The sequence below is a fragment of the Podarcis gaigeae genome, assembly GCF_964106915.1.
Source record: "Podarcis gaigeae genome assembly, chromosome: 16".
In the NCBI taxonomy this organism is placed as follows: domain Eukaryota; kingdom Metazoa; phylum Chordata; class Lepidosauria; order Squamata; family Lacertidae; genus Podarcis; species Podarcis gaigeae.
In genome coordinates, this window is record NC_139693.1 from 4,412,046 (window position 1) to 4,439,875 (window position 27,830).

General features: G+C 48.7%; 2 protein-coding genes across 22 annotated transcripts in view; both read left to right on the forward strand.

The window, feature by feature from the left end:
* The window catches only part of PIP5K1A (phosphatidylinositol-4-phosphate 5-kinase type 1 alpha), a 48,505-nt gene extending 34,220 nt beyond the window's left edge, over window positions 1–14,285 (forward strand). For 6 of the 21 annotated variants that reach the window (XM_083715708.1, XM_083715719.1, XM_083715720.1 and 3 more), the window contains 10 exons: window positions 104–187; window positions 2,097–2,145; window positions 2,816–2,900; window positions 4,216–4,353; window positions 5,139–5,268; window positions 7,135–7,163; window positions 7,791–7,857; window positions 8,993–9,044; window positions 10,385–10,469; window positions 11,465–14,285. In XM_083715708.1, the coding sequence (XP_083571834.1) occupies window positions 104–187; window positions 2,097–2,145; window positions 2,816–2,900; window positions 4,216–4,353; window positions 5,139–5,268; window positions 7,135–7,163; window positions 7,791–7,857; window positions 8,993–9,044; window positions 10,385–10,423 (673 nt within the window). In that variant the 3' untranslated portion in view covers window positions 10,424–10,469; window positions 11,465–14,285. Of the gene's footprint in view, window positions 1–103; window positions 188–2,096; window positions 2,146–2,815; window positions 2,901–4,215; window positions 4,354–5,138; window positions 5,269–7,134; window positions 7,204–7,790; window positions 7,858–8,992; window positions 9,045–10,384; window positions 10,470–11,464 lie in introns of all 21 variants that reach the window. The other 15 variants (XM_083715710.1, XM_083715721.1, XM_083715706.1 and 12 more) reach the window with 5 other exon arrangements.
* A 3,435-nt stretch (window positions 14,286–17,720) lies between these two features.
* Window positions 17,721–25,863, forward strand: PSMD4 (proteasome 26S subunit ubiquitin receptor, non-ATPase 4). The gene is made up of 10 exons (XM_083715452.1): window positions 17,721–17,888; window positions 19,545–19,685; window positions 20,703–20,817; window positions 21,711–21,797; window positions 21,934–22,002; window positions 22,097–22,312; window positions 22,785–22,893; window positions 23,478–23,609; window positions 24,603–24,670; window positions 25,426–25,863. Exons 1-10 carry the CDS (start codon window positions 17,863–17,865, stop codon window positions 25,591–25,593), a joined length of 1,131 nt encoding a protein of 376 aa, XP_083571578.1. The 5' UTR covers window positions 17,721–17,862; the 3' UTR covers window positions 25,594–25,863.
* The last annotated feature ends 1,967 nt before the right edge of the window (window positions 25,864–27,830 follow it).

The following is a 27,830-nucleotide window of genomic DNA, read 5'->3' on the forward strand; positions in this document are numbered from 1 at the left end:
GTGGAGCTGAACCACAGGGGTGGGAGCAGTGGGTGAAAATGCCTTTGGGCTGGGCTGGGGCACCTTCTGAGACTCGACTCTTTTTTCTTTTTCTCTCGCCCAGAATGGGAGGGATCCCGGCCCGGAACGCCAAGGGGGAGAGGCTGCTTCTCTATGTGGGGATCATCGACGTGCTGCAATCTTACAGGTGAGGAGTCTCCAACTTTGTATCGTGATGGCTTTGCTCGGCTTCCACAATTGCAGGCAGCATTGCTTCTGAATACCAGTTGCTGGAAACTCCAGGAAGTGATTGTTGTGCTGGAATACTCCTTGCGGGTTTCCCACAGGCATCTGGTCGGCCAGTGTGAGAACAGGATGCTGGACTAGATGGGCCATTGGCCTGATCCAGCAGGGAACTTCTTATGTTCCTGCCACTTCGTCCAGCCATTGCCAACCTGGGGCCCTCCAGAGGTTTCTGGAGTACAACTCCCATCATCCCTGACCAGCACAGATGGCAAAAGCTGAAGGCCAAATGCAGCCCTTTGGGCTTCTCTGCCCAGCCCTTAGGACTCACCCAACAAAGGAACTCTTCCCCTTGAGAACTGTGATTGTGCCTCTCGCTTGGCTGGATGGGGAGAGGTGCCTTTATGTGTGTAAAGGTTTTCGGCATCTGCATAGGCTGGCCTCAACCAGAGCCAGGGCTTTTTGGGCTGTGGCTCCGATCTGGTGGAACGCTCTGTCAAAAGAGACTAGGGCCCTGCGGGACTTGACATCTTTCTGCAGGGCCCGCAAGACAGAGCTGTTCCACCAGGCCTTTGGCCAGGGCACAGCCTGACTCCCTCCTTTGGCAATCTTCACAGAACTCTAGCCCAATGGTTGCTATCAATTTGATTTGAATTAATTTTATAATGAAATGATTTTAGAATGTTGTATTATTTTATTGTTAGCCGCCCTGAGCCCGGCTTCAGCTGGGGAGGGCGGGATATAAATAAAAAATTATTATTTTTATTATTATTATTAATGTACAAAGACCGGCCCATTGTCCCTCCTGCTCTGACCTCTGGCCTCGCTCACCACTGGTGTGTGTGCCCTCACCCCCAAAGTCTTGCCATGCAGAAAAAAAATAGCCCTTGGGTTGACAAATAGTACCCCACCTCTGATGTGGCTAACCGCTGGCTCTCCGGATGTGGCTAGACTCCCAATTCCCATCCAGAAGTTAGAGGACCCCTCTGAAAGGGACAGGTCTTGGCCTTCCCTAAGGGCTGGGCTTTTCTGCGTTGGGATTTTATCTCAAGTCCATGGAAAACTGCTGCCTTGCATTCCCCCAGATACAAAACTTACTGTGGTTGTGAGGAGATGCAGAGGCAATCAGTTCAGCAGGCCAAAGGCTGACAGTTAAAGCCGTCAGAGGGGAGCCCAAAGAGGTGCAGGGCTGCCTTCGCCGCCTAGGAAATGGCGATGGGCAAGCGATGAATCTCCTGCTCGCTGGAAGTAATTAAGACTGACGAAGCAGGCTGAGCAGGCAAGCCCTCGCAAATTAGGCTGCACATCAGGTTGAGTTGTTGTGCCGAGGGAAGTGTACAGGAAGTGATAACATGGGGTGGAAGGCAGGCGAGAGGAAAGGGAGCAGGCGGAGGCTTGCTCTGGCCAGGAATTTTCTCAGCGTATTGCACGGTTAGCAAAGTGTTTCTGTGGCGTCAAGGCAACAAACCACTCGGTGGTGAGTTGCAGCCAGTTAAACTTCAGAGTGAGGAATGTGTGCATGTGTTTGCAGGAAAAAAACCACAAAAGTAGAAATCAGCCTGCTTTGTGTTTGAGATTCGAGGCTAACCAGACATGCTTAGAATCCGCCATTTTACTTATTAAGAATTGGGGGAAGAGCAAAACCAGGGGATCCAGGAGCAGGCAAGGTAATCCTCCTGGCGAGGCCTAGAGCGTCCCTCTGGAAGGAAGCTGAATTTGGGAGGCTTGGGTTACAGACAAGATGGATGGACAAAACATGGGGTTAGGAAGAGTGGAAGGTTGCTTTGTCTCCTCTTTTCTCCCTCCAAAAAATGCACTGATTTTAAAATCTGTGAGGCTAACTTGTCTCCACCTTTCAAAACCTTCCTTACTAGGTTCATTAAGAAGTTGGAGCACTCGTGGAAAGCCCTTGTTCATGATGGGGTGAGCAGCCAAAACCCACTGCTTCTTGCTGTTCTGTCTTGTCTGGGAAGTGCTGGGTGGTGACGATTATTTGCTTTTCGTTTGAAGAGGGAGGAAAGGGGGGTGTAAAGGAGAGAGGAGAGAATGCTATCCCCCCCCCCCGCTTTTGTATGTCATTTTGGGCTGTCATTTCTTTGGGGGGTGGGGGGAAACCAGAGCCTGCAGATACAAGGATCCAGTCATTTCGTGGCTTTTTTGTTTGTTAGCGGCCTTGGGTTTCTTCCTAGAACTAGATGGTGTAATAGTTTGTTGTTGTTTTCAGTAAATAGAATGAAGCTTTTGGGGTGAACTCTCCTTAATGCTTTGGGGTGGTTTCTCCAGAGAAGCCCACCTGACACCAAACATCTTTTTGGGCACCAGTTTTTGACTTCTTTTCTGGCGTACAATGCGCCCTTTTGTTATGAATTATCAGTTTCTGGTCAGTTTTTTTCTGGCCATGTATTGCATAGATGTCAGCTTTTGAGGTGGCTTTTTTGTACTATGTGGGCAAATTGTTGCTGGTTTTATTCCAATTTAAATTTTGTTGCCTTGGTTGATTTTTTTGTTTTCTTTAAAGTCCCTCACACCTGCTTCCATCCTTGTTTACTTGATGTGACTCTATGCCGTTTGCCTCTTCATTGCTGTTTTGCAGGACACGGTTTCGGTTCACCGGCCCAGTTTTTACGCGGAAAGGTTCCAGCGGTTCATGTGTAACGTTGTCTTCAAGAAAATCCCTTGTAAGTTACTTAGGTTCACTGGTCACAAACGTACCCTGTTCTGGGTGGGAAGAGCTCTAGCAGGCTTTTCTGGGCCCCCTCTGAAAATAGCATAACAATTCTGCTGCATTGGTGCTTTGGAAGGATTCCCACCGGACCCAAAGTAAACCCTGCCATACTGGATGGTACATGATCTAAGCAGTTCTTAGCCCAGGCCATGGGACATTTGCCTCTCCAGATGTTTGCATCATCATTCCTATTATTTTTATTTTTTTTATTATTATTATTATTATTATTATTATTATTATTATTATTATTATCATTATTACTTTCTGCCCTTCCAAAGGAGCCCAGGGAGACAAACATCAAAAAGTTTAGAGCAGTACAAATTAAAAAGAATTGCAGAGTTAGACAATAAGAAACCATTGGAGCTTCTAAAAAACCTTGACAAGCAATAGCCATGCTGGCTGATGGGAGTCCAACAGCGCCCAGAATGCCGCAGGTGATCGAGAAGCCATTGAAACCTCTCGGTTTGGCTTTTTGGTTGGGATGTTTAGGGAGAGAGGCTGAAGCTCAGTCACAGTGCCAGGCTTTGCCTGTCGATGGCCCCTGGGTTGACTATCCAGCCTATCTGGTTAAAGCTGCCTGGCTTGAGGAGACCTCCAAAAGCTGCTGCCTGTTTGAGCACGTGACACTGGTGACGATGAGCCAGTGGGCTGACTTTGGAACGAGGCAGCTCCTGCAGCCCCGGCTTCAGAGCCGGTGAGCTGATGGATCAGGCCCCATGCCTGATGTGAAAGTTCAGGCCTAACACCTTATCTGTTTCGTTTATTTCTTGCATTTCTATGCCACCTTTTTTCTCTTAAGGAGCTCAAAGTGGCACTCGTGGTTCTCCCCTTCCTCGCTTAGTCCACACAAAAGCCCTTTGAGAGGACTGAGAGGCAGTGACTGGTCCCCAAGGTCACACCCTTGAGTGGGGATTTGTACCGTGGTCTCCCCCATATCCTAGTTCAGCACTCTGCCCACTACAAAAAGGGTCTTGCTCAGCAAACCCCCAAAGAGAGCACCCCTTCAAGACCGTGGGAAGCCACTAAACTACAGTATGTTGGGCATTTCAGTTCCATTTTCCTCCCCAGTGGTCCTAACTTGGTTATTGCTGAGTCGCAGCTACTTAAAAGGCTTTCTATTTCAAGTGATTTGAGTATCCTTCCACCCGTCCCCCCCAAATATATTTTGTGTGTGTTAAGCCTTGTGCCTTGCTGAATAGGCAAGACAAAGGCTGCCAATAAGGCTGCATCTGGTATACACGTCTGTGGTTTCTCTTTCCCTTTCCAAGTTAAATCTTCCCCTTCGAAAAAGAGCCGGTCTGGTGCAGGACCTCCCCGGCGGCCAGGCCAGGGTGGCGCCCCATCCCAGGTGCAAGGGCTGTGCGAGGCAAAAGCGCAGTTCACGATGGAGGCGGAAGTCGAGCAAGGTTGGTGGCTCCCCAGAGGTTGGGGGGGGATGGGGAGGACGAGGAGGCATGTCAGGACCAGGGCCTTCCTGCCTGTCCCAGCCTGACAAGCCGCGGCGACACCCAGAGTTGTCTTCATCAGTTCCTCGGCTGCAGCATTCCATGCTTCAGGAGGGGAGGTTTCATGCTCCTTGCATGAGAACCCTCCGCAGAGACAGGGGAAAGACTTGCTGGGAGGCCAGACTCTTTTCTTCAGATGCTTTCATGCCCCTTCCGTGCATAATGGCTCAGCCCAGTGGTGGATTTAGCCAGGGGTGGGGCTTCTGTTTGTCTCTGTGAGCATGATGCGGCTCAAACTAGTCTGGGATGGAGTGGGGTAGGGCAGAGACCCAGAGGAAGTGGATAGAGCGTTTTCTTCCAGGTTCAATCCCCAGTGGCGTCTACAGGCCGGGCTGAGAGAGAGAGCGCCATGGAGCTCTGGAGAGCAGCAGCTGCCAATCAGTGTAGACACCACTAAGCATGCTGGCCCAAAGCTCTGACTTGGTACAAAGCAGCTTCCTATGGTACTATCTGAAGCGAAGCAGGGATCTGTTGAGGAAGCCTCTCCCACCTACAGCACGGAACAACGCCAAGGCTTCCCCCAGCTGGGAGTGGGTGAGCAGCCAAGGGTAGAAATCCTGGCAGGTTCCAGACTAAGACATGAAAGGAAGAACGGGGAGGATGAAAATGCCAAATTACAAATTAAAATTACAGTGTCTTCAAATTACAGCTTTAAAGCTTGACCACCCCTTTTCCCTCTTCTTCAGGTTCTCAGCTGGGCCGCCCTGACCTTCTCCCTCACACTCCCCTTGCAGAGGAAATAAACAGCGACTCAGCTGCCACAACCTTATCCACCTCCTCCTTGGGGAGCAGGAGCCACGATTCACCAGCCAACAGGTAAGGCTGGGCCCGGCTGCTGGCTTCTTGCTTTCCATGTGTGTTTATGTGTAGAAACCAGTCTGCCATAAGACTGTTCATAGTCAGGCTGGGTTTATTTTATTACAAAATTAACTGTTGCATCCTGTGCTCTAGGGCTGAGGATCAGTAGTCATAGCAGCCCAGATTTGCAGTTGGCTTTCCCTGATGGGAAGTGGGCGCCTTGGGAATGTGACTGAGGTGTGCTACACCAGTGCTTTGATCCCACCCCTCCCCTGTAACAGAGCAAATTTATTTGGCTGTGGTTTGCATTCTCCTCCCCCCCTTCTTCTTGCCATTGAAGCTGGCAGCTGGTGGGCCAGCTGGCATCCCTCAAGGAGTGCACTTGGGGTCTGCCTGCTCTCGCTCACCTTTAGTCTACTATAAGTCGAAGTTCAACAGGGAGATGAGGGACACAGACACCAGGCCGCACCCGAGGTTCAGAGGCAGGAAGCTATGGAATTTCAGGGGTCTGGGTGTGTAGGGGGCTCTAATAATATTAATAATAATAATTATACCCCACCCATCTGGCTGAGTTCCCCAGTTTCCCCACTCTGGGTGGCTCCCAATTGAGTGTTAAAAACATCCTGTTTGTGAGCTTTTCAGGGAAGGCATCTGCTTGGGACGGGAAACTAGAGCAGACAGACTTTTGCTCTGATTCAGTCGGTCTGTTCTTGGAGCTCCTCAAGGGCTTTTCAGGGGGTGTTACGAGAAGCTGTAGGATCAGGACTTCACTTCTCCCTCGCAACTTCCCCTTGCTTAGGAAGAAACATCCAAGCAGGCTGCAATTCACATTAGATGCCCCAGTCTCCAGGCAGAACACCCATGCAGACTGGCTGTTTTGTCACAAAGACCCTTGGCAACATCTTCATTATCTCAAGATTTGCCTTTGCGGGGCAAGAGGATTTTGGCATGCGACTTCAAAACTGCTCCTGTATTTAGCCCAGCCCACCCTGCTAAGCTTAGTCTTCAGCTGCACGACCAGCGGTATTGCCATTTACAACTAGCTTTAAAAAAACACCAACACCCCTGTTTTAATTGCAACAGGCTCTTTGCCAAAAGCAGTTTTGCTCGGGGGCCTTGTGACCTGAGTCAGCCCCTGCATTTGGGAATCTCCCCTTTTAAAATAAAAATTTGCGTGGCATGAATAGACAGAGATGAGGGAAATCACAGCTTCAGGTAGGGAGCTGTCAGGTTTTTTGAGGGCGCTTAATTGAAGTCACTCATCAGTTGTGGTTTAAAAGTCTGTCTTGTCTTGCTTCTCCCCCCTTTTGCACCTTACTGGATGAAATGCAATTGCGCTTTCTTGACACAGATATACCACGCTAGCTTGATTCCTCTCTCGCCACCCTTTTCATGTAATGTTCCTTCCCTTCTCTGTTCCTTTATCACCAATCCCCAACCCAGCCTCACCCCCATTTCCACCCCCGTCTCCTGTACGTAACAAGAAGATGAGAAGAGGAGATTTAAGGAAATAAAAAGGGGGTGATGCTGGGTTGGGGGTTAGTTAGCAGCTCCACCTGCTGGTGGTTTATTTTTAAGGGTGGGGGGGAAATCCCTCCTGGACTAAAGATTAACATTTTATTGGCATCTCTTGCTAAATCAGCAGCTTGGAAATTGGTTTGTGAATCGCAGGGGTGGGATTCTTCTCCAGGATAAAGGAGAAAAAAAGAGGGAGAATATATATGAACTTTTGTTTTCTTGGTTCAGCCATGCCAGCTGTTTTGGGTTTGGTTTTTTTGCTCCTTTTCAAAAAAGTATTGTGCAAAGCAGCTCAGATTCCTAGATCCTTGCCACTGAGAGTCAGGCATGCTCTCCATCTCTTTCTCTTTTTATTTCTCTGTTTAGGTCGATAGGAGTGGAAGTGCACAAATCAGGTACCTCAAAGGATCCGACTCCGGAGACCTCCTTCCCTAGGTGAGGGGTGGGGGGCCAAGACCTGAACCGTGGTTTAGTAGCTGTCTCTTTTTCACCTTTGAACTTGAGGAGGGGCTTTTCTGCTGTCCTGATTGGATGGTGTTTGGATTATTCTTACGTTGTGCTGAAATGCCTCTTTGCTGTGACTGTACGGGGCAGGGGCAGAGCAGGAATCCATGCCTTGTCAGCTCTCTGCCCTCCCCATCACCTGTAACCATCCTGCAAAGGTTCCTGTTGCCCAGCCTACCCACACCTGGGATGGAGAGTACCCCACAATGTGGACTGAACAGATCCCCAGAGGCATCTGGCTAACTATTATGGGAAAGAAGGGTACTGGATTTGAGATCGGCCATTGGTCTGATCCAGCGAAGCTGCTATTCCCACCTCCCTGCCCGCTCAGTCAGCCATACAGACTTCTAGCCCTCCTTTAGCTGCCCCAGAAAGCAGACTCTAAAGGCTGGGTCTCACTGCTGTTCAGACGGCTTCCTTGGGTTTCTCACAGCTTGGTGTCCAGCTGTGTTTTCAGTCTCGCCCACATAGAATGATGCACTTAACCCTTCCCCCTTCCCCTTTTAATCTTTGCCTAGGTTACAGGCAGAGCTATGCAGACATGTGTTCTAGCAAGACCAGGTTCAGCCTCAGCAGTAGCCGTAGGTGAGATGAGACATACGCAGACCAGCCGGTGGGGCATTTTTGTTCTATTTATTTACAAGCTCGAAAGCTATTCCAAAAGGAAAAGAAAATTGCTTATAGATTAAGGGAGGTAGAGACCGCCTTGCTTTGTCTGTCTTTACACAAACCAGGAAGCCCTTAGGCAGGTGCATCTGAATCCGGTTTTTAGCACCCCTTTCTCTGTAGGGCTCGGAACAGATTGTGGGATTAAAGAAATAAATAAGGCATGATAAGCTCCTGTCAGCCAACTTCTTTTATTTTGGGGGTTTCCGCCTTACACTTCAGATAGACCCCCCCAGGACATCTTAAGAAAACAACAGCCACAATCAAAACATACAAATGATACGTTTTGAGAGAGGTGTGTGAAGACTGCACAGAAATGAAAAGGCAGGGTCAAAAACACCTGAGGGAAACCAAGGCAGCTTATCCTGTCCTCAAAACAGCATCAAGGGGAGCCTCCCTGGGGATTGTGTTCGGGAGTTTGGGTGCCACAGCTTCAAAGGCAGGGAAACCGCGTTGGCTGTGAGCAGTTCGCCTGGCCGCCTCCCTGCCTTGCACTGACCCCTCGGGGTTCTTCCACAACACATTCTTCCTTCGCCTCTTTCTCATCTACTTTTAGATAACCCCCATTGCCCCATTTTTGAGGAGCTTCTCCCAGCCCCTGTGAAGATTGGGGGGAGGGGGAGAGAGAGAGATTGGAGCTAGGGATTTGTGCCACCTTGTGAAAAGGCCAGTTTGTGTTTTGCACATGCGTTGGTTGAAAGACCGGGAGCAGGCTTTAAAAAGCCGGCAAAACAATTGTGTTTTAAAGCAGTCTTCTTCCTTAAGAAGCCTTCACTTCACTTTGTCCCTTGCTACACAAACAGCCCCCTGTTCTGCCATCTCCCTTTTTGGCTGTCGCAGCACGTAGTGTGTTTTCTCAGCCGAAACAGGCTATAGAAATGCAGCACATTTTAGAGAGGCTGCCATCACTCGCCTCTTTATTTTTAAAAGAGAGGTTTCCTTAACCCGGAAGATCTTGGGGGAAGGGAAGGAGTTGGGGGGTCACTGGTGTGTGTTTAATAGAGTACAGCCGTCTCAGGAATGATGAAAGGTCTGTCTCTTGATTTCCACATAGGTCACAGGAAAACAGCTTATCTTCAGAGGTAGCTAGTTCAACGTTCTCCCAAGTAGGTGAAAAACTCACCCTGTCAGACAAGGAAGCCATCAGTGTGCGGTGTCCCAATAACACCCAGGAATGGGAAGAACCTCTGGCCCTCCAGATGTTGCCAGACTTACAACTCCCATCATCATCATCATCGTCCTCCCTGAATGTTGGCCGTGCTGGTTGATGGGAGTTGGGAGTTCCAGCAGTCTCTGCAGGGCCACAGATGATGGTCATCCCCATCCCTTAAGGCACAGTCCGTCCGTCCCCCAGCATGGAATTGCATGTTGGGCTTTTTGCAAGTTGGAAACTGCCTTGGATTTGGGTCCCCCCCTTTTTTTCTCAGGGTGTTGAGTCACATTAATCAAGGTCTAATTCCCGCTCAGCCGGTAATTCTGCACTCAAGACTTTTGCACAGTTTTAATTCTCCTGCATGCAGAAAGCTAGTTCATCAGGGAGAAGGGGAGGTTTCCTGCTTGCAGCCATTCTTATTTTTTTATAGACGAGCCCCAGATCCCATCAAACTGCCACCTGCAGCTGGAAGTGATTGCAGCCGAGACACAGACTTTCTCCCTCTAGTGCGATCAGCTTCTGTCTGCAGCTGAACTCTCTCTTGGTTCAGGTTGGGGCAGAGAGTTGGTCTGGAGAAGTTAAGTGGATTCAAAAGAAGCGAGATCAGAGAAAGAGCAACAGGAACCTGGGAAGGGCTAAGCAAGCAGCTATACAGAAATAAGACCCCACCTTTCATCCCTGTGTGCTTCAACAGCTACTCTTGTTACCAGCAATAAAAATTTTAACTTCTCAAACGCCCCCTCCCCACCACCCTCCATGGAAACGATGAATGAGAAGGTCAAACTTTCTCAAGCTTTGGTTTTCACCAGTTGGTTTGGCTGAGATTTTTTTCTGCGTGTTGTGGATTAAACTAATCAGCAAGGAGCTGATATTTCCCCTTCCTGCAGTGGAGGCAAAGGAAAGACTCAGCAGCCCTGAGACCCCTCTGGGAAGCAACAGGAAGCTCCTTGCATCTTGATGGTCTCCTCTGTGACTCTCACATGCTGCTAAAGAGCTTACCTTGGGGTCAACTGGTTGGCCTCTGTGAGAACAGGGAGCTAGACAAGATAACCTCCTTTTTCCTGATACAGCTGTGGGGTTCTTCAGGGGAGAGGTCCTTACTACCGACCAGCTGGCCACTTGGGGGGGGGGAGGGATTCCTTTGTAGCAAACACCTGCCCATGAAAGCTGGTACCATAAACGAACACCAGTCCTGTTTTTGAGCAGCCTTTGCAGTGTAACCTGGGGAGGCCACACGTCATAATCATAGCGACCCTTTTTAAAGCATCTTATTTCCCCCCTCTCCCCCCTCAGCATTTCTCCAGGACCCTCCGCACCAGGACGTCCCTCTGAGCTGACGGAGCAATTTGAAGACTTGCCAGAGACGGAGATCAGCTTTGTAAGTTGTCCTTTTTTTACAGGAAGGAGGGGTCGCCAGCTTGGTGCCCTCCTGGCAACTGCATTGGACTCTTGGAACTCGCTGTTAGACCTAGCAAAGCACTGGCAAACCTCAGGTGGCCGCTTGTCGACTTTGCCTGTGCTTATTTGTTTAATAAATTTTACACACCACTTCATTGTAAAAAGAAGCATCCCAAAGCAGTTTACAAGGAGAATAAAACAATAGAATTGCAGTCGTACCTCGGCTCCCGAACGCCTTGGGAGTTGAATGTTCAGGCTCCTGAACGATCAAAAACCAGAAGTGAGTATTCTGGTTTTTGAACGTTGTTTTGGAAGCCGAATCTCCGACGAGGCTTCCGTGGCTTCTGATTGGCTGCAGGAGCTGCCTGCAGTCGATTGGAAGCCGAACGTTTCAGTAATCGAATCGTATTCTGGAATGGATTCTGTTCAACTTCAGAGGTACGACTGTATCAGTAAAAACAACTATTAAAATGTTCAAAAGAGAAACGTCAGCTAAAAACACATTAAAACATACATCCGCATTCTGCATCTATGTCTAGGAAGGTCTGTCTAAACAAAAATGTAGTCTAAACCAAAAAGAGTACAGAGAGGTTGCTGGTGTCAATAGGCAGGGAGCTCCAGAGTTACGCTGCTGCTTGCAGCTGACCTGTTAAGGTAGCTCCCACTTCCAGGGTAGCACGAGAAAAGTTCTTCTTTTAGCCACAGTAGTTAAATAAAACCCCACAAGATCACAACCGAACTGGATTCAGGGTTTGCACTCTCTGATCCCCCTCATCCAGAACTGGTACTACTTTCCACTTTTTAAAAAATCCTCATTTCTTCCCAAGGCTATTTCCGTTTGCTTCCTTCCAAAAATGGCATATCCTTTTCTCCCGCAATGCATCACTCCACCACAGAAATCTCCGCCTAAGCTGCAGGCACGACCTTCCTGAAACCTGCCTAACTCCCTTTTCTTTTCTTTTTCTTTTTTTGCAGTGAAATATCATGGGGTGGATTCCTTCTTTAGACGTGAGCGGAAGACTTTCCCCCATGCTCTCTGCGTTGTCTGTGGAGCACTGAACCTCCAGCCCTTCCCAGGCTGCTGATACCTAGAACTTTTAACTGATCTGAACAGACAAAACGGGGGGCTCAGCCCCTCTCTCACACACCTGCGGCAAAGTAGTGTTATCCGCCAACGTTCCTGAAGCCCACCGGGTCTCTGATGGGGGATCCCAGGTTTCCTCTGGCGCAGGCGGAAGAGCTTCCCTGAGCCACAGGGGTTTTCCAGGCTGTGTCTCAAGAAGGGACAGGTACCCTTCTAGGTGGTCCCAAATGCCTGAGCCGAGAACGTCTTGATGCTGCGAAGGGGCTCCTCTCTGCTCCCGATCCTCCATGGGAGCAGAAGGGGGGGGGGGAATCAGGGTGTCTGTTGGTCTTGGAATGCTTTGCAAAAGGATGAACGTTGACGTTTTATTTTTAACTGGTATTTAAACCCCCCCCCCTTCAAACTGCCGTATTGGGGTGTTGGTTCTTTAGGTTGTTGTTTTTTTTAACGTATGTCGTTTTTAGGTCAAGAAACTTCTGACGCACCAAGAACAGCCTTTTCTCCAGGGGAGAAACTATCCTCTTGGTGGGGGCGAAGGGGTGTGTGTCACACATCCAAGGACATCTTGCTAATTTTTAAATCTTGATTTTTATTTTAGCGCAAGCGATAGCACCTCGCCCCCTTTAAACTCTACTGTAAGCACGTCTGCTCAGAAGCAAAGACGGTCAGATGCTGGTTTTTAAGCCTTCAGCATTTTACTAGCGGACCAAACTTAATCCCCCCTGGCCTTTGTGAGGGAGGAAGACACCTCCCTTTCTCAGTATTAAGTCCTTTAAGAGACTCCAGACTTATAAACCTCCTTTTTTAAAAAAGAAAATTTTGAAATTCCCTGGTTTCTGGTTTGTTTCTTTTTAATTAAACATATATATACACACATATATATCTGTGCTCAGATCTTAGCACCAAGGCTTTCCAGCTCCTTTTGCTTTATAAAAACAGCCAACTTCCTCCTTTGTACGTAGTGAAAGTTTTCTATCCCGTTCCAAGTTGCGATGCCCTTCGACTCTAAAGAAAGCAACTAGGTCTTTAAACTGGGGGGGGGGGGAGCCTGGGGCAGAAAGCAGCATAAAACCTTAGTGAGAGAATCACTAAACTTTCCAAACAGGAGCCCCTTCGGCAGTTTGGAACTTGTGTCATGCCAATAACTTTTGGGTTGGTTTTTTTTTTATAAAAAAAATTAATATTCTACATATACGGTCAAGTTGAAATCATGACAGCCCTTTCCTCCCTAGAGAATTCCACCAAGAGAATTTATATTTCTCCTAAATGTATTTTTTTATATCCCCCTTGCTGTCAGTAATCACAGTAAGAAGCTTAGAGGCTTATGAAGACAGGCCGGTTTTATTCTGTTTAAAATGTTGATGTATAGCGGAAGTTCCACCGGAACCTAAATTTGAAGCAAAACGCTTTCTTTTTTCTGTAAGGAACAGGGAGTGCCCCACAAGTTCATATACCCCCTCCCCTTTTTCAGTGCCTCCTGTGGGTGTAGCCAATTTTTGACTACCCATAGTTAGCTTTTCACAGGTGGGCTGCACCTTAGGGACAACCAGGGTTAGCCATTATACTTGGCCCAGGCTTGACAAGTGTACCTTGTTTAACCCTGAATAGGGGAGGAAGGACGAACGGAGCACTCCTGATCTCTTAGATACGATGAGGAGATCAGGAAGTATGCCGACATGTCGGGAATAATTGGTTGATTCTATTTTTAAAACAAACAAAAAAAAGTGGGGACAGGGACAAATCCTATTTTGCATTCATAATGCAGAAAAGTAGTTAAATTCCTGCAGTTTTTCTAGCCATACAGAACTCCAGGTGACAACACAGCTTTGTGTTTGGAGGAATTACTTCCTTGCCTTACCCTGCCCTCTCCACAATTCTCTTTAAGAGTTCTATTTTCAGTAAATGTCTATATTAGACACCCTTTGACTCTTTGGAAACATCCCCAGAATCGTCTATTTTTGTCCCTCGAGGAGGAAAAGAACCCAAGCTTTTTTTTTTTGGTTTGGTTTTTTTCCCCATAATGTTAATATTTATGAAGTTGTATTTAAGTGTATTCTTCCACACCCACCAAACCCCAACCCAACCCCCCAATTTCCATGGGGGAAAATCAGCTCTTTGAGCTGAAGGTGAGAGGAGTGGGGTTCTTTCTATAGTGTTACGATTTAATGACTTTGCTTTGACTGGGTTTTAAGGAAGCAGCAAGCACAAGTTCTGGCGTTTTTTAAAAAATTGGGGGGGTGGGGAAGACAACCCTCGCCTTGGACCCGTTTTAAAAAGCTCCAAGTCAGCCTCAAGAAGTGAGTGGGACTGGTTTCTCATTCAACGCCGGGACTAACTGCCATTACCTCCCGTCACCGGAGGCGGGACAACTGAGGACTATCTGCTTTGCGCAGCCACATCCATGACTTGTTTCTGGCGCAGAGAGAGAGAGAGAGAGAGAATGAATGAATACACGGTTGGGTTCTGGACCTGCCCAAACATCCTTGTAGCCGCCCATCTCGATGTGCCGTGCCGTGGATTTTTGTCACTTCGCCCCTCGTGACTCTGAGGCATATCATTGCCTGTTCAAATGGATGTTGAAACCCCCTTCCCTTCTCTCTCAGAAAACAACAACACCCCACGCCTGTTTTATCAGCTTCATCTGTCGGACACGATGGGGCGTAACATGCCGTGTGCTACTCGGTCCAATAAAGCCGTCTTGATTTCTTTTAAGAGCGTCCGCCTGTGCAACCGCATTTGTGCATTGCTGTGATTTGGATTTATTTTACATTACGCTTGCCTGCTCCCTGAGGTCGTCTCCTTACTCGCGAGTAGGGTGTCCCCGCCGCTGAAAGGCACTGACAGGGCTCTTATCTTACCTGGGATTGGATTTCTTCCCTTGCTCTGAGGGGCAGAGATCCAGGAGGTTTCCTTGCAGGATAAACCTGGTCTCAGCAGAAACGGAGGTGGCCTTGAAGCCTGAAACCCAGTCTACCTCGCAAGGTTGTTGCAAAGCGTAAAAGGAGGTGAGGATTGGAGACCTGTGCCTGCTGCTCTGAACTCCATGGAGGGAGAAGGAAGAGTGGAATAGGAATTTAGTCCTTTACATTCCCTCCATGTCACTATCAAGAGTTTTTCCCAAGCCACACTGTTCTTGAGTCCTGCTTTGAACCCCTAAGTAGCCTTCATAAACTCTGTTTATGTCTCTTGCTTGTAGGTAGAGGATAGATTGATGCGTGGTTCAAAATTAGGTAAAGGAAAAGGGACCCCTGACCATTAGGTCCAGTCGTGACCGACTTGGGGGTTGCGGCGCTCATCTCGCTTTATTGGCCAAGGGAGCCGGCGTACAGCTTCCGGGTCATATGGCCAGTACGACTATGCCGCTTCTGGCAAACCAGAGCAACGCACGGACACACTGTTTACCTTCCCGCTGGAGCGGTACCTATTTATGTACTTGCACTTTGACGTGATTTCGAAGTGCTAGGTTGGCAGGAGCAGGGACCGAGCAATGGGAGCTCACCCCGTCGCGGGGATTCGAACCGCCAACCTTCTGATCGGCAAGTCCTAGGCTCTGTGGTTTAACCCACAGCGCCACCTGTGTCCCGGTTCCAAACTAGCCTACTATAAAACTATAAAATTTGCATTAGTTGCTCTGCACACTTTTGCCTCTGGCCCTCAGGAGGTTACTTAGAAGGCAACGCGGCCCTTGTGCTGAAAGCATTCCCCACTCCTAAGGCTACATCAGAGGGTTGCTGGGTCCCAATGGCCCCTGAGGCTTTTTTCTCCAACTCAAGTCCATCAGCTGATGTCCTTCATGATGTCATTTGATGGGCAGGAGGGCGCCGTTAAATCCCGCCTTGACTCTGGGATGTTCCCATACCTCCACTTTGGCTAAGTCATGGTGATGTCAGGTGATTGACAGGTCGGTGGCCCTGCTGATCCAACCACCAGATCTGGCCCACAAGGAAGATGGATCTGAACCATAGAGCCAAAGAGATTTTCCAACCTTGGCCTGTAAGGGTAGCAGAGTCATTTCCTGAACCAAAAAAATTGTACTGTTGAAATGAAGGCAGCAAGGCTGTGAGATCATTTTGGTTTCAACACTGGCAGCTGCATAACCAGAGCTTCTAGAGAGAGGAGCCCCTCTTAGCTGGAGATTCCAGGAACTGGACCTGGGATTTTCTGCTGCTCAACCCCTGATCACTGATACCTACATTTACACAGAACAGATGCACAAACACATAGAGGCATAAATAAATGTTTACATACCCAAGGATTTATATAAGCATAAAATGCAAGCACACATATATATGTACCCACCCCCATGTTACAAAACGGACTATTTTTTCAGAGCCTGCGCATAGAGGGAATAATAATAATAATAATAATAATAAATTTTATTTATATCCCGCCCACCCCAGCCGAAGCTGGGCTCAGGGCGGCTAACAACAATCAAAATAATCCAACATTCTAAAAACATTCATTATAAAATTAATTAAAATCAAATTGATGGCAACCAATTAAGCAAAATTCTGTGCAGATTGCCAGAGGAGGGGGTCAGGCAGCGCCCTGACCAAAGGCCTGGTGGAACAGCTCTGTCTTGCAGGCCCTGCGGAAAGATGTCAAGTCCCGCAGGGCCCTAGTCTCTTGGGACAGAGCATTCCACCAGATTGGAGCCGCGGCCGAGAAAGCCCTGGCTCTAGTTGAGACCAGCCTAACCTCTCTGTGGCCTGGGATCTTCATATTTTGTATTTTGGTGCTATAAACCTCCCTGTGATCGGTGGAAGGACAGTGTATAAATTAAATTATTTTATTGCGTTTATCCCACCTTTTTTATCCAAGTTCAGAGTGGCCCACACGGTTCCCCCCCCCCTACTCATTTAATCCCTGCAAAGTAGGTTAGCCTGGGAGGCAGTGAACACCACCCCCCACCCCGGTCACCCCCAGTGAGTGCTTAAGAGTGGGAGGATTTGAACCTGGGTCCTAGCCTGATGCGTTTACCTGGGGATGGATCTATTATGAAACGAATGGTATTTGGGGCCCCTTATCCCATAGGGACTCCAGAAGTAAGTTTAGTCCACATTGCTTACAGTTTTTGAGGCTAGTAGACCCAGTTTCAGTCGCATGACACATAACTAATTTTTTGTGGTATATATGTTTCAATCCCAAAGACTAGGAGTCAGTAGCACAGATGTTGTAATGGTGGAGTGCTGTGGTAAATTGGCTGTTCGGCTCTGGCTAATGGATCCCCCCCCCCCTTTTTTTTTTAACAGAGGTCAAGATCCATGATAATAATAATAATGTTTATTTATACCCCTCCCAACCTACTGGGTTTCCCCAGCCATGAGAGGAATTAACAATAAGTACTTAAGTGTTCAGCCTGCGGGAAGTGAAGTTACAGGGAACCATTCAGAACAGGGCCTTCTCGGTTGTGGCACCCGCCCTGTGGAACACCCTTCAGAGGTCGTGGAAATAAAGAACTTAACATTTTAGAAGACATCTCTGAATGCAGCCCTGTATAGGGAAGCTTTTAATGCTTGTTTTTATTATGTTTTTAGATGATGATGATGATAATAATAATAATAATAATAATTTTATTTATACCCTGCCCTCCCCAGCCCAGGCTCAGGGCGGTTAACACCAGGTATAAAAACGATTGAAATACAACTTAAAAACGAAGATTAAAATACAAGATTAAAATGAAGCCTCATTTCAGTAGAAACTCAGTAGATTCAGTAGATATGTTTGTCCAGAGTGACTGGGGCAATGCAGCCAGATGGGAGGGGTATTATTATTATTATTAACAACAACAATTTGGATACCAAAAATGTAAACTCGTGAGCAACCCCATTGATGAAGGTAACATTAGTTACCCAGACCTTGTTGCTGCTTGCAAACAGGCCTCCATGACAGATCAAGCCCCAGTCCACACCCCGCAAACGTAGACCCATCACTGCTCTAATCACTAGGCGGCCCTCTTTTATTTTCATTCATTTCAGCAGGCAGGCAGAGGTGCCACTGCGCCTGCGCCTCTTCCTCCTCCCGAGGACCAGGCAGGGCGGGGGCGGAGCCATGGGCCGCCTGCCTGGCTCTCCACCAGCAGAACTACATTTCCCGTCGGCCTCCGCGCGGGGACCTGCCAAGGAGGGCGCCTCTGATTGGCCCTCCCCACGGGCCGCCAATAGGAAGCGAGGTGAGAGAGGCCGACAGAGTGAGGCAGAGGAAGAGGGGAAGGAAGAGGCCTCCGAGGCTGCCGCTTGTCTTTCTCCTTCTCCTTCTCTTACTGGGCCCGGACTGGGAAGGGGCCGCGATGGTGCTGGAAAGCACGATGGTCTGGTGAGGAAGAGGAGGCGGCGGGGGGGAGGGGCTGGCGGGGGGGAGGGGCAGAGGCCGGTTTCCCTGAGTCACGGTGGGGCCTGAGGTAAATTTTTGTGGGGGGCGAATGGGAGAGACAGTTGGGGGTGACGTGAGGCGGGGGGGGAACACCCTATGTGGGGCGAGAATTATAAGGGGGATTTGGGGGGGGAGGGAAGGGGGTCTTTAGTTGGGGGACTTAAATGGGAGGGAGAATCGAGGGGGGTCTCCTTGGGGGGCTTTGGGGGAGGGGGTCTGGTAAGGGGGAGGAGGGGGTGCGTTTGAGGTCGGGGGGGGAGGCCAAGGGGGAGAATGGGTGTGTTGGGGGGGGAGCATCCCCTTCATGGCTTGGGGGGAGTTCTGGGATTCCATGGGGAGAAGAGAATGGAAAGGGGGGGACTCAGGAGGGGGGTGGGAGGTGCATTTGAAGGGGGAGAATGGGGGTGAGTTGGAGGGTGGGAAATGAGGGGTGTCTCCTGGGAAGGGAGGTGCATTTGACATAGGGGGCAGGATCCCCTTAGTGGCTTGGGGTAGAAATTTATGGGGGTGGGGAATCGAGGGGGGACTGTTAAGGAAGGGGTGGGGTGCATTTGAATTGAGGGGAATTAGGGGGGAGGGAGCATTGGGGGGGTTGGAAGAGGGTCTCTGTTCTGCCCAGACACTGCCATTGTTCTGCCCGGACGCTGAGCTCCAGCTCCGAGGGCCTTCTGGCGGTTCCCTCCCTGCGAGAAGCAAAGTTACAGGGAACCAGGCAGAAGGCCTTCTTGGGGGTGGCACCCGCCCTGTGGAACGCCCTCCCACCAGATGTCAAACAGAAAAACAACTACCAGGCTTTTAGAAGGCAGCCCTGTTTAGGGAAGGTTTTAATGTTTGACAGACTATTGTATTTTAATATTTTGTTGAAAGCCACCCAGAGTGGCTGGGGAAGCCGAGCCAGATGGGTGGGGTCTAAATAATAAATTATTATTATTATTATTATTTATTATCTGTGGAGAGACACAGGTGGCGCTGTAGGTTAAACCACAGAGCCTAGGACTTGCCGATCAGAAGGTTGGTGGTTCAAATCCCCGCGACGGGGTGAGCTCCCGTTGCTCAGTCCCTGCTCCTGCCAACCTAGCAGTTCGAAAGCACGTCAGAGTGCAAGTAGATAAATAGGTCCCGCTCCGGCGGAAAGGTAAACAGCGTTTCCATGCGTTGCTCTGGTTCTCCAGAAGCGGCTTAGTCCTGCTGGCCACATGACCCGGAAGCTGTACGCCAGCTCCTTCGGCCAGTAAAGCGAGATGAGCGCCACAACCCCAGAGTCGGTCACAACTGGACCTAATGGTCAGGGGTCCCTTTACCTTATTATCTGTGGGGGGATAGTTGAATGGAGGGCACTAAGTTGGGGAAACATCCCCTTGATGGGAGTCTCTGGGAGTGAAGTAGGATTGAGTGGAGCCTGCAGAAGAGTGTTGAACATGGGGACAGGTCTATGTGAAACATGCCCCTTAATTTCATGCCCAATACAACTCTTTCTGCTTTTGTTTCGTGTTTGTTGTCATAATGTTCCATGAATTTTTTGATAGAAAAGAGCTAGTGATACTTTATTTTAAAATTTTCAATTTGTTGCTCATTCTGATCTCCCTTTGCCTGGTGCAGCGTCGACAACAGCGAGTACATGAGGAACGGGGACTTCTTACCGACCCGTCTCCAGGCCCAGCAAGATGCAGTCAACATCGTCTGCCATTCGAAGACCCGAAGTAACCCCGAGAACAACGTGGGCCTCATCACTTTAGCCAAGTAGGTTTCGCTCAAATCACCCCATGGAAAATCGGAAGAGAGGAGATGATCAGCAGCTTCCCATTGGGTCATCTGGTTGACCAATGGGAGAACAAGATGCTGAAGTATTTATTTATCTAATGTGCCCCCTCCCTTCCTTCTGAAGGAGCCTAGGGCACCAAACGTAGTCAAAATGAAACTTTTTTTTTTTTTTAGCTTTCTAAATTCAGTTGCGGTTGAAAATATTCTCGTATCCTGTGATGTCAGAGTTGCTAGGGACAATGCCTTTCAGCCACCAAATGCCTGGGTGAACAGGAATGTTTTCAGATTCCTCTTGCAAGTCAGTAATAAGGGGTAGAAAACACACTTCACCATGGCATTCCACAAATGGCAACCCAACACCAAATAGGCCCTGTCACCATAGGTCAGTGCCAGCCAGGCATCCCCCAATGGCAACAGCACCAAGGAGGCCTCCCCTGCTGCCTTTAGGGTCTCAGTTGGTTAACAGTGAACCATTGGCCTAAACAGCTATGTTGTTTACTCATGTCCGACTCTTGGTAACCCCCTGGACCAGAGCACGCCAGGCACTCCTGTCTTCCACTGCCTCCCGCAGTTTGGTCAAACTCATGCTGGTAGCTTTGAGAATACTGTCCAACCATCTCGTCCTCTGTCATCCCCTTCTCCTTGTGCCCTCCATCTTTCCCAACATCAGGGTCTTTTCCAGGGAGTCTTCTCTTCTCATGAGGTGGCCAGAGTATTAGAGCCTCAGCTTCAGGATCTGTCCTTCTAGTGAGCACTCAGGGCTGATTTCCTTCAGAACGGAGAGGTTGGATCTTCTTGCAGTCCAGGGGACTCTCAAGAGTCTCCTCCAGCACCATAATTCAAAAAACAGCTATAGGGCTCTTATGTTCTTTTTGTTTAGCATATTAGGCCAGATCATGATCCGCTATAGGTCATTGTACCCCGCTCCTCTCTGCCTCTCTTCTTTTCTGACACCCTAATCCTCAACCTGCCCATGTGTGTATTTGCCTGTTTCAGTAACTGTGAGGTGTTGACCACCCTGACCCCCGACACAGGCCGCATCCTGTCTAAGCTGCACTCGGTCCAGCCCAAAGGGAAGATCACCTTCTGTACAGGGATCCGAGTTGCTCATGTAAGTTGCAACTTCTCTCCTTTTCCCCCAATGGCAGCCCTCAGTTGAGATATTAAACTAAAGATGAACATCCTTTCGGGGGCAGTGGAGAGGCAAGGAATCTGAAACAGCCCCATGCTAAGTTGGGCAAGTGAGGGGTCTGTCCTGAGAGCGGGGTCAGTGCTTGCAGGAGAACAGAGGGTGAAGAGCCCTCAGACTGCCAGACCTCTCCATTTGGCCTGTGGAGCTGTGTTGACCAAGCCTCACTCGCCTGTCTTACACCTGAAGTCATACACAACAGGGAAAGACACCTTGACAGCAAAGTTACCTTGCATCGAGTCAGACCATTGGTCCATTAGATAGATAGATAGATAGATAGATAGATAGATAGATAGATAATTTATTACGGTCGGAGACCAGCTTATAAAACACACTTGGGGGTACAATCCCAGAAGGAAAACAAACAGTTAAAACAAGGAACAACAATAAATTTTAAATTTATAAGTGTGATAAGCATATAGACACTTAAAACTTTAAGATATGCTCAGTATTGACTACACCGATTGGCAGTGACTCTCCGAGGTTTCAGGCAGGGAGTCCTTCCTGAAGATCCCACGGATTAAACCTGGGGATTTCTGTATGCAAAGCTCCGATCAAGAAGCTACAGCCCTTCCCTTAAAAACAAAGCAAGATTCCAGTCCTCATGGTTCTGAAGATATGGATGATTTATATTGGAAGTTACCTTCTAATGAGTCAGATCAATGGCCTATCCAGATAAATATTGTCTATCCGCTGACTGACAGTGGTCTGGGAGAAGGGAAATAAAGGGTTCATTCATACCCAGGGATGGGGGGAGACAGGCTGGGCAGAGGGGCCTCTCCTCTCTCCATGTAACATGGCTGCTTCTGTTCCAGTTGGCTTTGAAACATCGCCAGGGCAAGAACCACAAGATGCGGATCATTGCCTTTGTGGGGAGCCCTGTAGAGGATAATGAGAAAGACGTGAGTGTGTACCTGGAGCTGGGTGTGGAGGGAGGAACTTTCTCATTTTCAAAGCACCTGGTTTTCCGGGAAGCCTCTCCCGTTCCTGGTGCTCCCACCTTGTTCTGCGCCCCTAATGGATCTCTTCTCCTCGCAGCTCGTGAAACTGGCCAAGCGGCTGAAGAAGGAGAAAGTGAACGTGGACATCATCAACTTTGGAGAAGAGGTGAGAGGCCCTCTCTGAGCCCGTGGCTCGTTGTTGTTGCATGTAGTTGCAACAACTCCCGGGTCAGTCCCTGACCTCTCCTTTCCGCCCGCAGGAAGCCAACACCGACAAGCTGACGGCCTTCATCAACACCTTGAACGGCAAAGACGGGACGGGCTCTCACCTGGTGACGGTGCCCCCCGGGCCGAGCCTGGCTGATGCTCTCATCAGCTCCCCGATCCTCGCTGGAGAGGGAGGAGCAATGCTGGGCCTGGGGGCAAGTGACTTCGAGTTTGGCGTGGATCCCAGCGCCGACCCAGAACTGGCTCTGGTAAGCGCCGCCAATAATATTTATTTATTTATTGCCCAGCCATTCTGGGCAGCTTCTAACAAAATATTAAAATACAATAGTCCATCAAACGTTAAAAGCTTCCCTAAACAGGGCTGCCTTCAGATGTCTTCTAAAAGTCTGGTAGTTGTTTTCTGGTAGGGCGGGGGAACCAACTCTTTAAAACATTCAGAAAATATCAACAGCAATAAGCAAGAAACAGATTAAAACACACACCAACATTATACCTGTCTGGACATCAGCTTGTCTAAACACTTTTCTCCACCCACCCCATAAGAAGTGTGGGAACTGTAGCACCCTTTAGAAACTGCGGTTCTTGAGATACTTTTTTGGGGGTGATGCTTTGATGTGGGTGTTAGCCGTTCTGTGTTACGTTTGGGATACACTCCTTGGTTTAGCAGCCCCTGTGTCTCATTTGGCCACCTTGGTTTGTCTGTTTTGTTTTCCCTCCCAGGCGCTCCGGGTGTCCATGGAGGAGCAACGGCAGAGGCAGGAAGAGGAAGCTCGCAGGGCTGCGGCAGCATCTGCCGCAGAAGCCGGGATCCCAACCTCTGGTGCGGATGGTAAGAGAAAGGGTTTGAGCCAGGAAAATCGGGAGGGGAAGTGACCTGAGTCTCCTTTCCTCCCAGTCAAGTCAAATAACTCTGAACCACAGAAAGACAGGCTGTAAATGGCCAGCTTTGGGGAACCCATGCCCCATATCCAGGCTACGGTTCCTTATGGGGCTGATGTTTTATATATGTGGAGTGGCTAAGCTGAGTTTCTACAGAAGGGGGAAGCCAGAGCATGGATTTTTCAGTCAGCTTGGAATCAAGTCCTTTTCAGGTTCCTCCATGTGCCAGAGGGTTAGAAAAGAATCCGAGTTTTTCATTTAGGCAAGATGGAGGCTGTGCAGACAAGGGCAACCAAGATGATCAGGAGTCTGGGTAGCAAGCCTGATGAGGAATGGTTGAGGGAGTTGGGTATGTGTAGCCTGGAAAAGAGGAAATGGAGAGGAGATGGGGTAGCCAATATTTGAAGGGCTGTCACATGGAAGAGGGAGCAGGCTTGTTTCCTCCTGCTCCAGAGGGTAAGATCTCTTGCAATACGATCTGGCACCGAATCGTCTTCCCTCAAACATGGCTCCTCGTGTTTCCTTGTGCTCTAGATTCAGACGATGCCCTGCTCAAGATGACCATAGGCCAACAGGAATTCGGTCGAGCTGGCCTGCCTGACCTCAGCACCATGACCGAAGAAGAACAGATTGCCTACGCCATGCAGATGTCTCTCCAAGGAGCCGGTGAGTCGCAGGCGAGAAGCACCCACCGTAGGCCCCGCCTTCGGATCAGGAACACCACCTTTGCCAGTGGGGCAGGGCAACCGCTGAGAAGGCCTCTGGGGGCGGCTTGAGCACTTGCCCTTTGTATTGTCAGGATTATTCTCCTCCTCCTCCAAAACACTAGAACAGTATCTCTCAGTAGTGCCCAGAAGAGAAGTATCGGCCGCAGAGGACCATGCCCGTTCCAACTCGGCATGAATTAAGTGTTCCAGCCTCATCTCCTTTTAGGGTTGTGCTCGAACATGCAGGAACATGGGAGGCAGGTAGCAGCAGCATCCCAGGAGGAAGGGAACAGTTTCTCTTGCAGACAGTAAAAAATAAAGGGTGAAGGCTGCACCCCATTTTAATTCAGGTAAAAATAATAATAATTTATTATTTATACCCTGCCTATCTGGTTGGGCTTCCCCAGCCACTTTGGGCGGCTTCCAACAAAATATTAAAATACAGTAATCCATCAAATATTAAAAGCTTCCCTTAAAATGTAAATTGGTTACGAAGTTTGGGGAAACAGCTTGAAGTGTTGAGAGGGGAATGGAGCGTGGCCAGTGTTCAGACACGATAGGATCATTAGGAGGGCCAGAAGTTCCCCACCCTGAAATAATAGAGATAAAAATGGTGTGTTTTCGGGGTGAGCCGCAAGGAGACTGAATCTCTTCCTTCCCTTTAAGCCAGGCATGTTCAAAGTCCAGCCCCCGTGGCAGTTTATTTCCTGTGGTAAAATCTGGGGGGAAACTCAACAGCTTCAATCTTAAAAAAACGCTCAACAACTTCAATCCTAAAAAAGGGTCAAAAACATGTTCAGTTCATCAAATCTGGCCCTCTTTGAAAAAAGCTTGGACACCCCTGCTTTAAGCGGAGGCTCCGTGATTGGCTCTTCATTAAGAAACCCACCTGTGGGCTTTGGTTATCGCAGAGAAGAGGTTGCTAAGCTGTGCGTGTTTTCTCCCCTCTCAGAGTTTGGACAAGGTGAGTCGGCCGAGGTGGATATCAGCACCGATATGGACACGTCAGAACCGACAAAGGTCAGTGGCCGCAGATCCTCCCTCTGCCCCCTCTGTCCACGTGCTCAGAGCTGCCTCTGCCAACCCAGCACCCTCTAGACCTGAACTACAATTCCCACTCCCCCTGCTAGCACTGAGTTGTTGTCTAGAAGGGTACCCCATTGGTGGAGGTTGGGGCTCTCCTGCCTACAGAGTTGCCCCCCATCTTTTCTGCTATAAGCTATATCCAGAGTACCACTAAATCTCTTGCAAGGGCCATTGTGACCCACCTTGAGACCTATCGGTGGAGGGCAGGTCAGAAAGGTGGCAGTGCCTCTGATGCTGATTTTTATCTGTTTCTCCCCCCCCCCCATTTTTTAATTAAATTTTCCATAATTATAATAAAATACAACAGAGAGAAAAGGGGGGGAAACACACAAGAGAAAACACATTACTAAAAAAGAAATCTTAAACACATATCCCTTGAAAACCCAATCTCTCTTACATTGCTAATTGACTTCCTCAGATCCCTCTCTTCTGAATTTCATTGTAGCTGCATGTAACAGTTCTCTAATATCATTCTTAATCTAAAATTATTTCCAGCAATTAACTATCTTATTCTCTTTTCTTACTGTTCTAAATCCAGCTTACTTGCAGTTAAATCCTATTTTAATCCTAGGCCTATTTGGTGCTTTCAAGTGACTTCTAATTATTTATATTACAATATTTATGCAAATAATCCTTAAATTCTTTCCAATCTGATTTTTACCTGTTTCACGGACGTTTCCCGCGTCCAGGAAGAGGACGACTACGATGTGATGCAAGACCCCGAGTTCCTGCAGAGTGTCCTGGAGAACCTGCCGGGAGTCGACCCCAACAACGAGGCCATTCGCAACGCCATGGGCTCCCTGGCCTCGCAGGCCTCCAAGGAGAACAAAGACAAGAAAGAGGAGGAGAAGAAATGATGCGGGCAGGAGGGGCAGGCCACGGGCCCTCAGTGGCGCCCCCAACTCTCCTCGGCCCCGTTACGCAGTCAAGAGCATCGCCGACTCTGCATGCCCCAGTTCACCTAGCCTTCTAGCCATCGGTGTCCGTAATCTTCCCTCCGGGCTAGTTGGGGAGAGGCGGGGAGAGTCACCAGGTTATTATGGGTCAGGGTGGGTGGCGGTGGGTGGGTAGAACTACTCTTCTTTTTTGGGTTGCGGTTTAGGGGGTAATAAAAACCTTAAATTTTCTTTGCGGCGTTGTGTTTTTCCACTGCCCGCTTCCATTAAGCTGTGGTTCGTGTATGTCAGAACGGCCGATCTCCTAACCTCCCTTTCCTTTCCGACAAAACGGCGCCGTCCCCCTCCCTGCGTGCAGGCACCTTCGTTTCCGTGCCACGAAATCGGCGTGAAGAGGTTGAGAGACGCGTCTGCGATTGCACTGCGGCCACCAGAAAACTTCCAGCTGCCGGCGGGACAGAGAACTCGAGTTTCTGGTTTCAACAGACGCAAGGCTTTAACGCCTGTGACAAAAAAGGGGAAACTAGGAAGCAGGTGGGCTTATTATGGGTTGGAACACATTTTCCCCAAAGCTTCAGCCCTCCAGGTGTTCAAAGGATTTCCTTTTGCGCATCCTGAATCAGCTGCCCTTTGACTCAGTTTGACAGCTTGCACTGTGAGAGAGAAAAGCTTCTCTCTGCTTTTGCCACAGTTTGAACTCTGTTGCGTCTCCTCTGCCCTGCCCTTTCTTTCAAAGGCCGCAAACCTTCCTCATGGGGGGGTCACTCCACTCCCCTAGATCATTTCGGTGGCCCTTTTCTGGACCTTTAAGAGCTCTAAAGTATCGTTTTTGAGGCGAGGTGATTCGAACCACACGCAGCATCCCAAGTGTATTCTGTGTGTAGATTTATATAAATATGTGATGAGTTGCGGAGTTTTTCACGGGGCTTGCAGTTTTTGTATGTATTTATTTGCACCCCTCTCTTCAGCCAAAGAGGCTTCCAGACTGCCTTACGTACATGGAGAATAAGTCAGTCCCTACCTGAAGGCTTACAATTCTAAACCATTCAACTACGAACCTCATTACAAAAAACGGCCCATCAGATTGGATGGATTTGGATTACGTGACTTGATGGGAGCCGAGGCCTTTTAGTCCTTATGGCTGAATGTCTACCATAGGCATGAATGGGTTCATAAACGCCTTCCCAGCAGCCAGTATCAAAATTATATCATGCGGTCTGAAAAATTGAATTTTGCCATCTGGTGCTTTTAAATGACTGAGTCACTCTCCAAGGAAAATCCCTCTTTCCCCCCCCTTTTTTAAAAAAGTGTTGAGCCCCAAATGTCAGCTGCTTTCATTCCTATTTAACTAGAATCTTATTTTAAGGAGATGGGCAACTTCCTTTGACCCCACAGGTACCAGCTGCCAATGCAAGGATGCCACATTCTAGCTGAGCAGGGACAAAGCCAAGGGTTCAAGGTCCTGCGAAGCCACAAGGCAAGCAGAACCTAAGATCAGCTTCCCTTACATAGAAAGCCGACTTATTCTGTTGCACAGGGCTCTGGCAGGAATCGTGGTTCGCAGCCGAGTGGTTGGTTAAACAAGCCAGCCTCATAACCCATGTCTGAAGTTGCCTTGTTTTGAAACTGAGCAGAGCGTAAGTCCGCATTCCTGGTTTGTGCAATGAGGGAAACTTTTAGCAGATTGCAAAAAATTTGGTCGGAACTTACTAGAGCACTTCAGAATAAGTCAGTGGCCCAAGGAACCTAAGTACCCCAGAAACTTAGCCTCAGGAGACATTTGCCTAAACTTTTTATATATACATATCTTGGAATCTTTAGTGTAATCCAGGAACCCTGGTTTGTGAGAGAGGGAAATGTACATTTAATGCTCGGATCCAGAGGGAAGGAGTGAAGGCAATGGATTCAAATGACAAGAAATAAGATTCTGGCTAAACATCGGGGAGAATTTTCTAACAGCAAGAGCTGTTGGCAACAGTGGAACTGACTCAGAAGCTGATGGATGCTCCTCGCCTTCATTGCTGGACGATGGACCAAATGTCCCCCAACTCTTCAGTTCTCTGTTTCTATGAAATCAGAGCTTTGAGACACTTGTGATGAAGCAGTATATAAATAGCCTAAATGGATTTAAAAAACTAATCTTGTTTTAATTTTACTGGAGGCCAGGGAAGTTTTCTGCAGCTGGGCAAGTGCAAAAA

What these genes read in the sequence shown, in the direction of transcription:
- PSMD4 (XM_083715452.1), top strand. Translation starts at nt 17,863, where the DNA reads ATGGTGCTGGAAAGCACGATGGTCTG. An exon ending in TAGAGGATAATGAGAAAGAC is followed by an intron (nt 21,798 to 21,933) that starts GTGAGTGTGTAC and finishes TTCTCCTCGCAG; the next exon opens with CTCGTGAAACTGGCCAAGCG. An exon ending in ACACGTCAGAACCGACAAAG is followed by an intron (nt 24,671 to 25,425) that starts GTCAGTGGCCGC and finishes TCCCGCGTCCAG; the next exon opens with GAAGAGGACGACTACGATGT.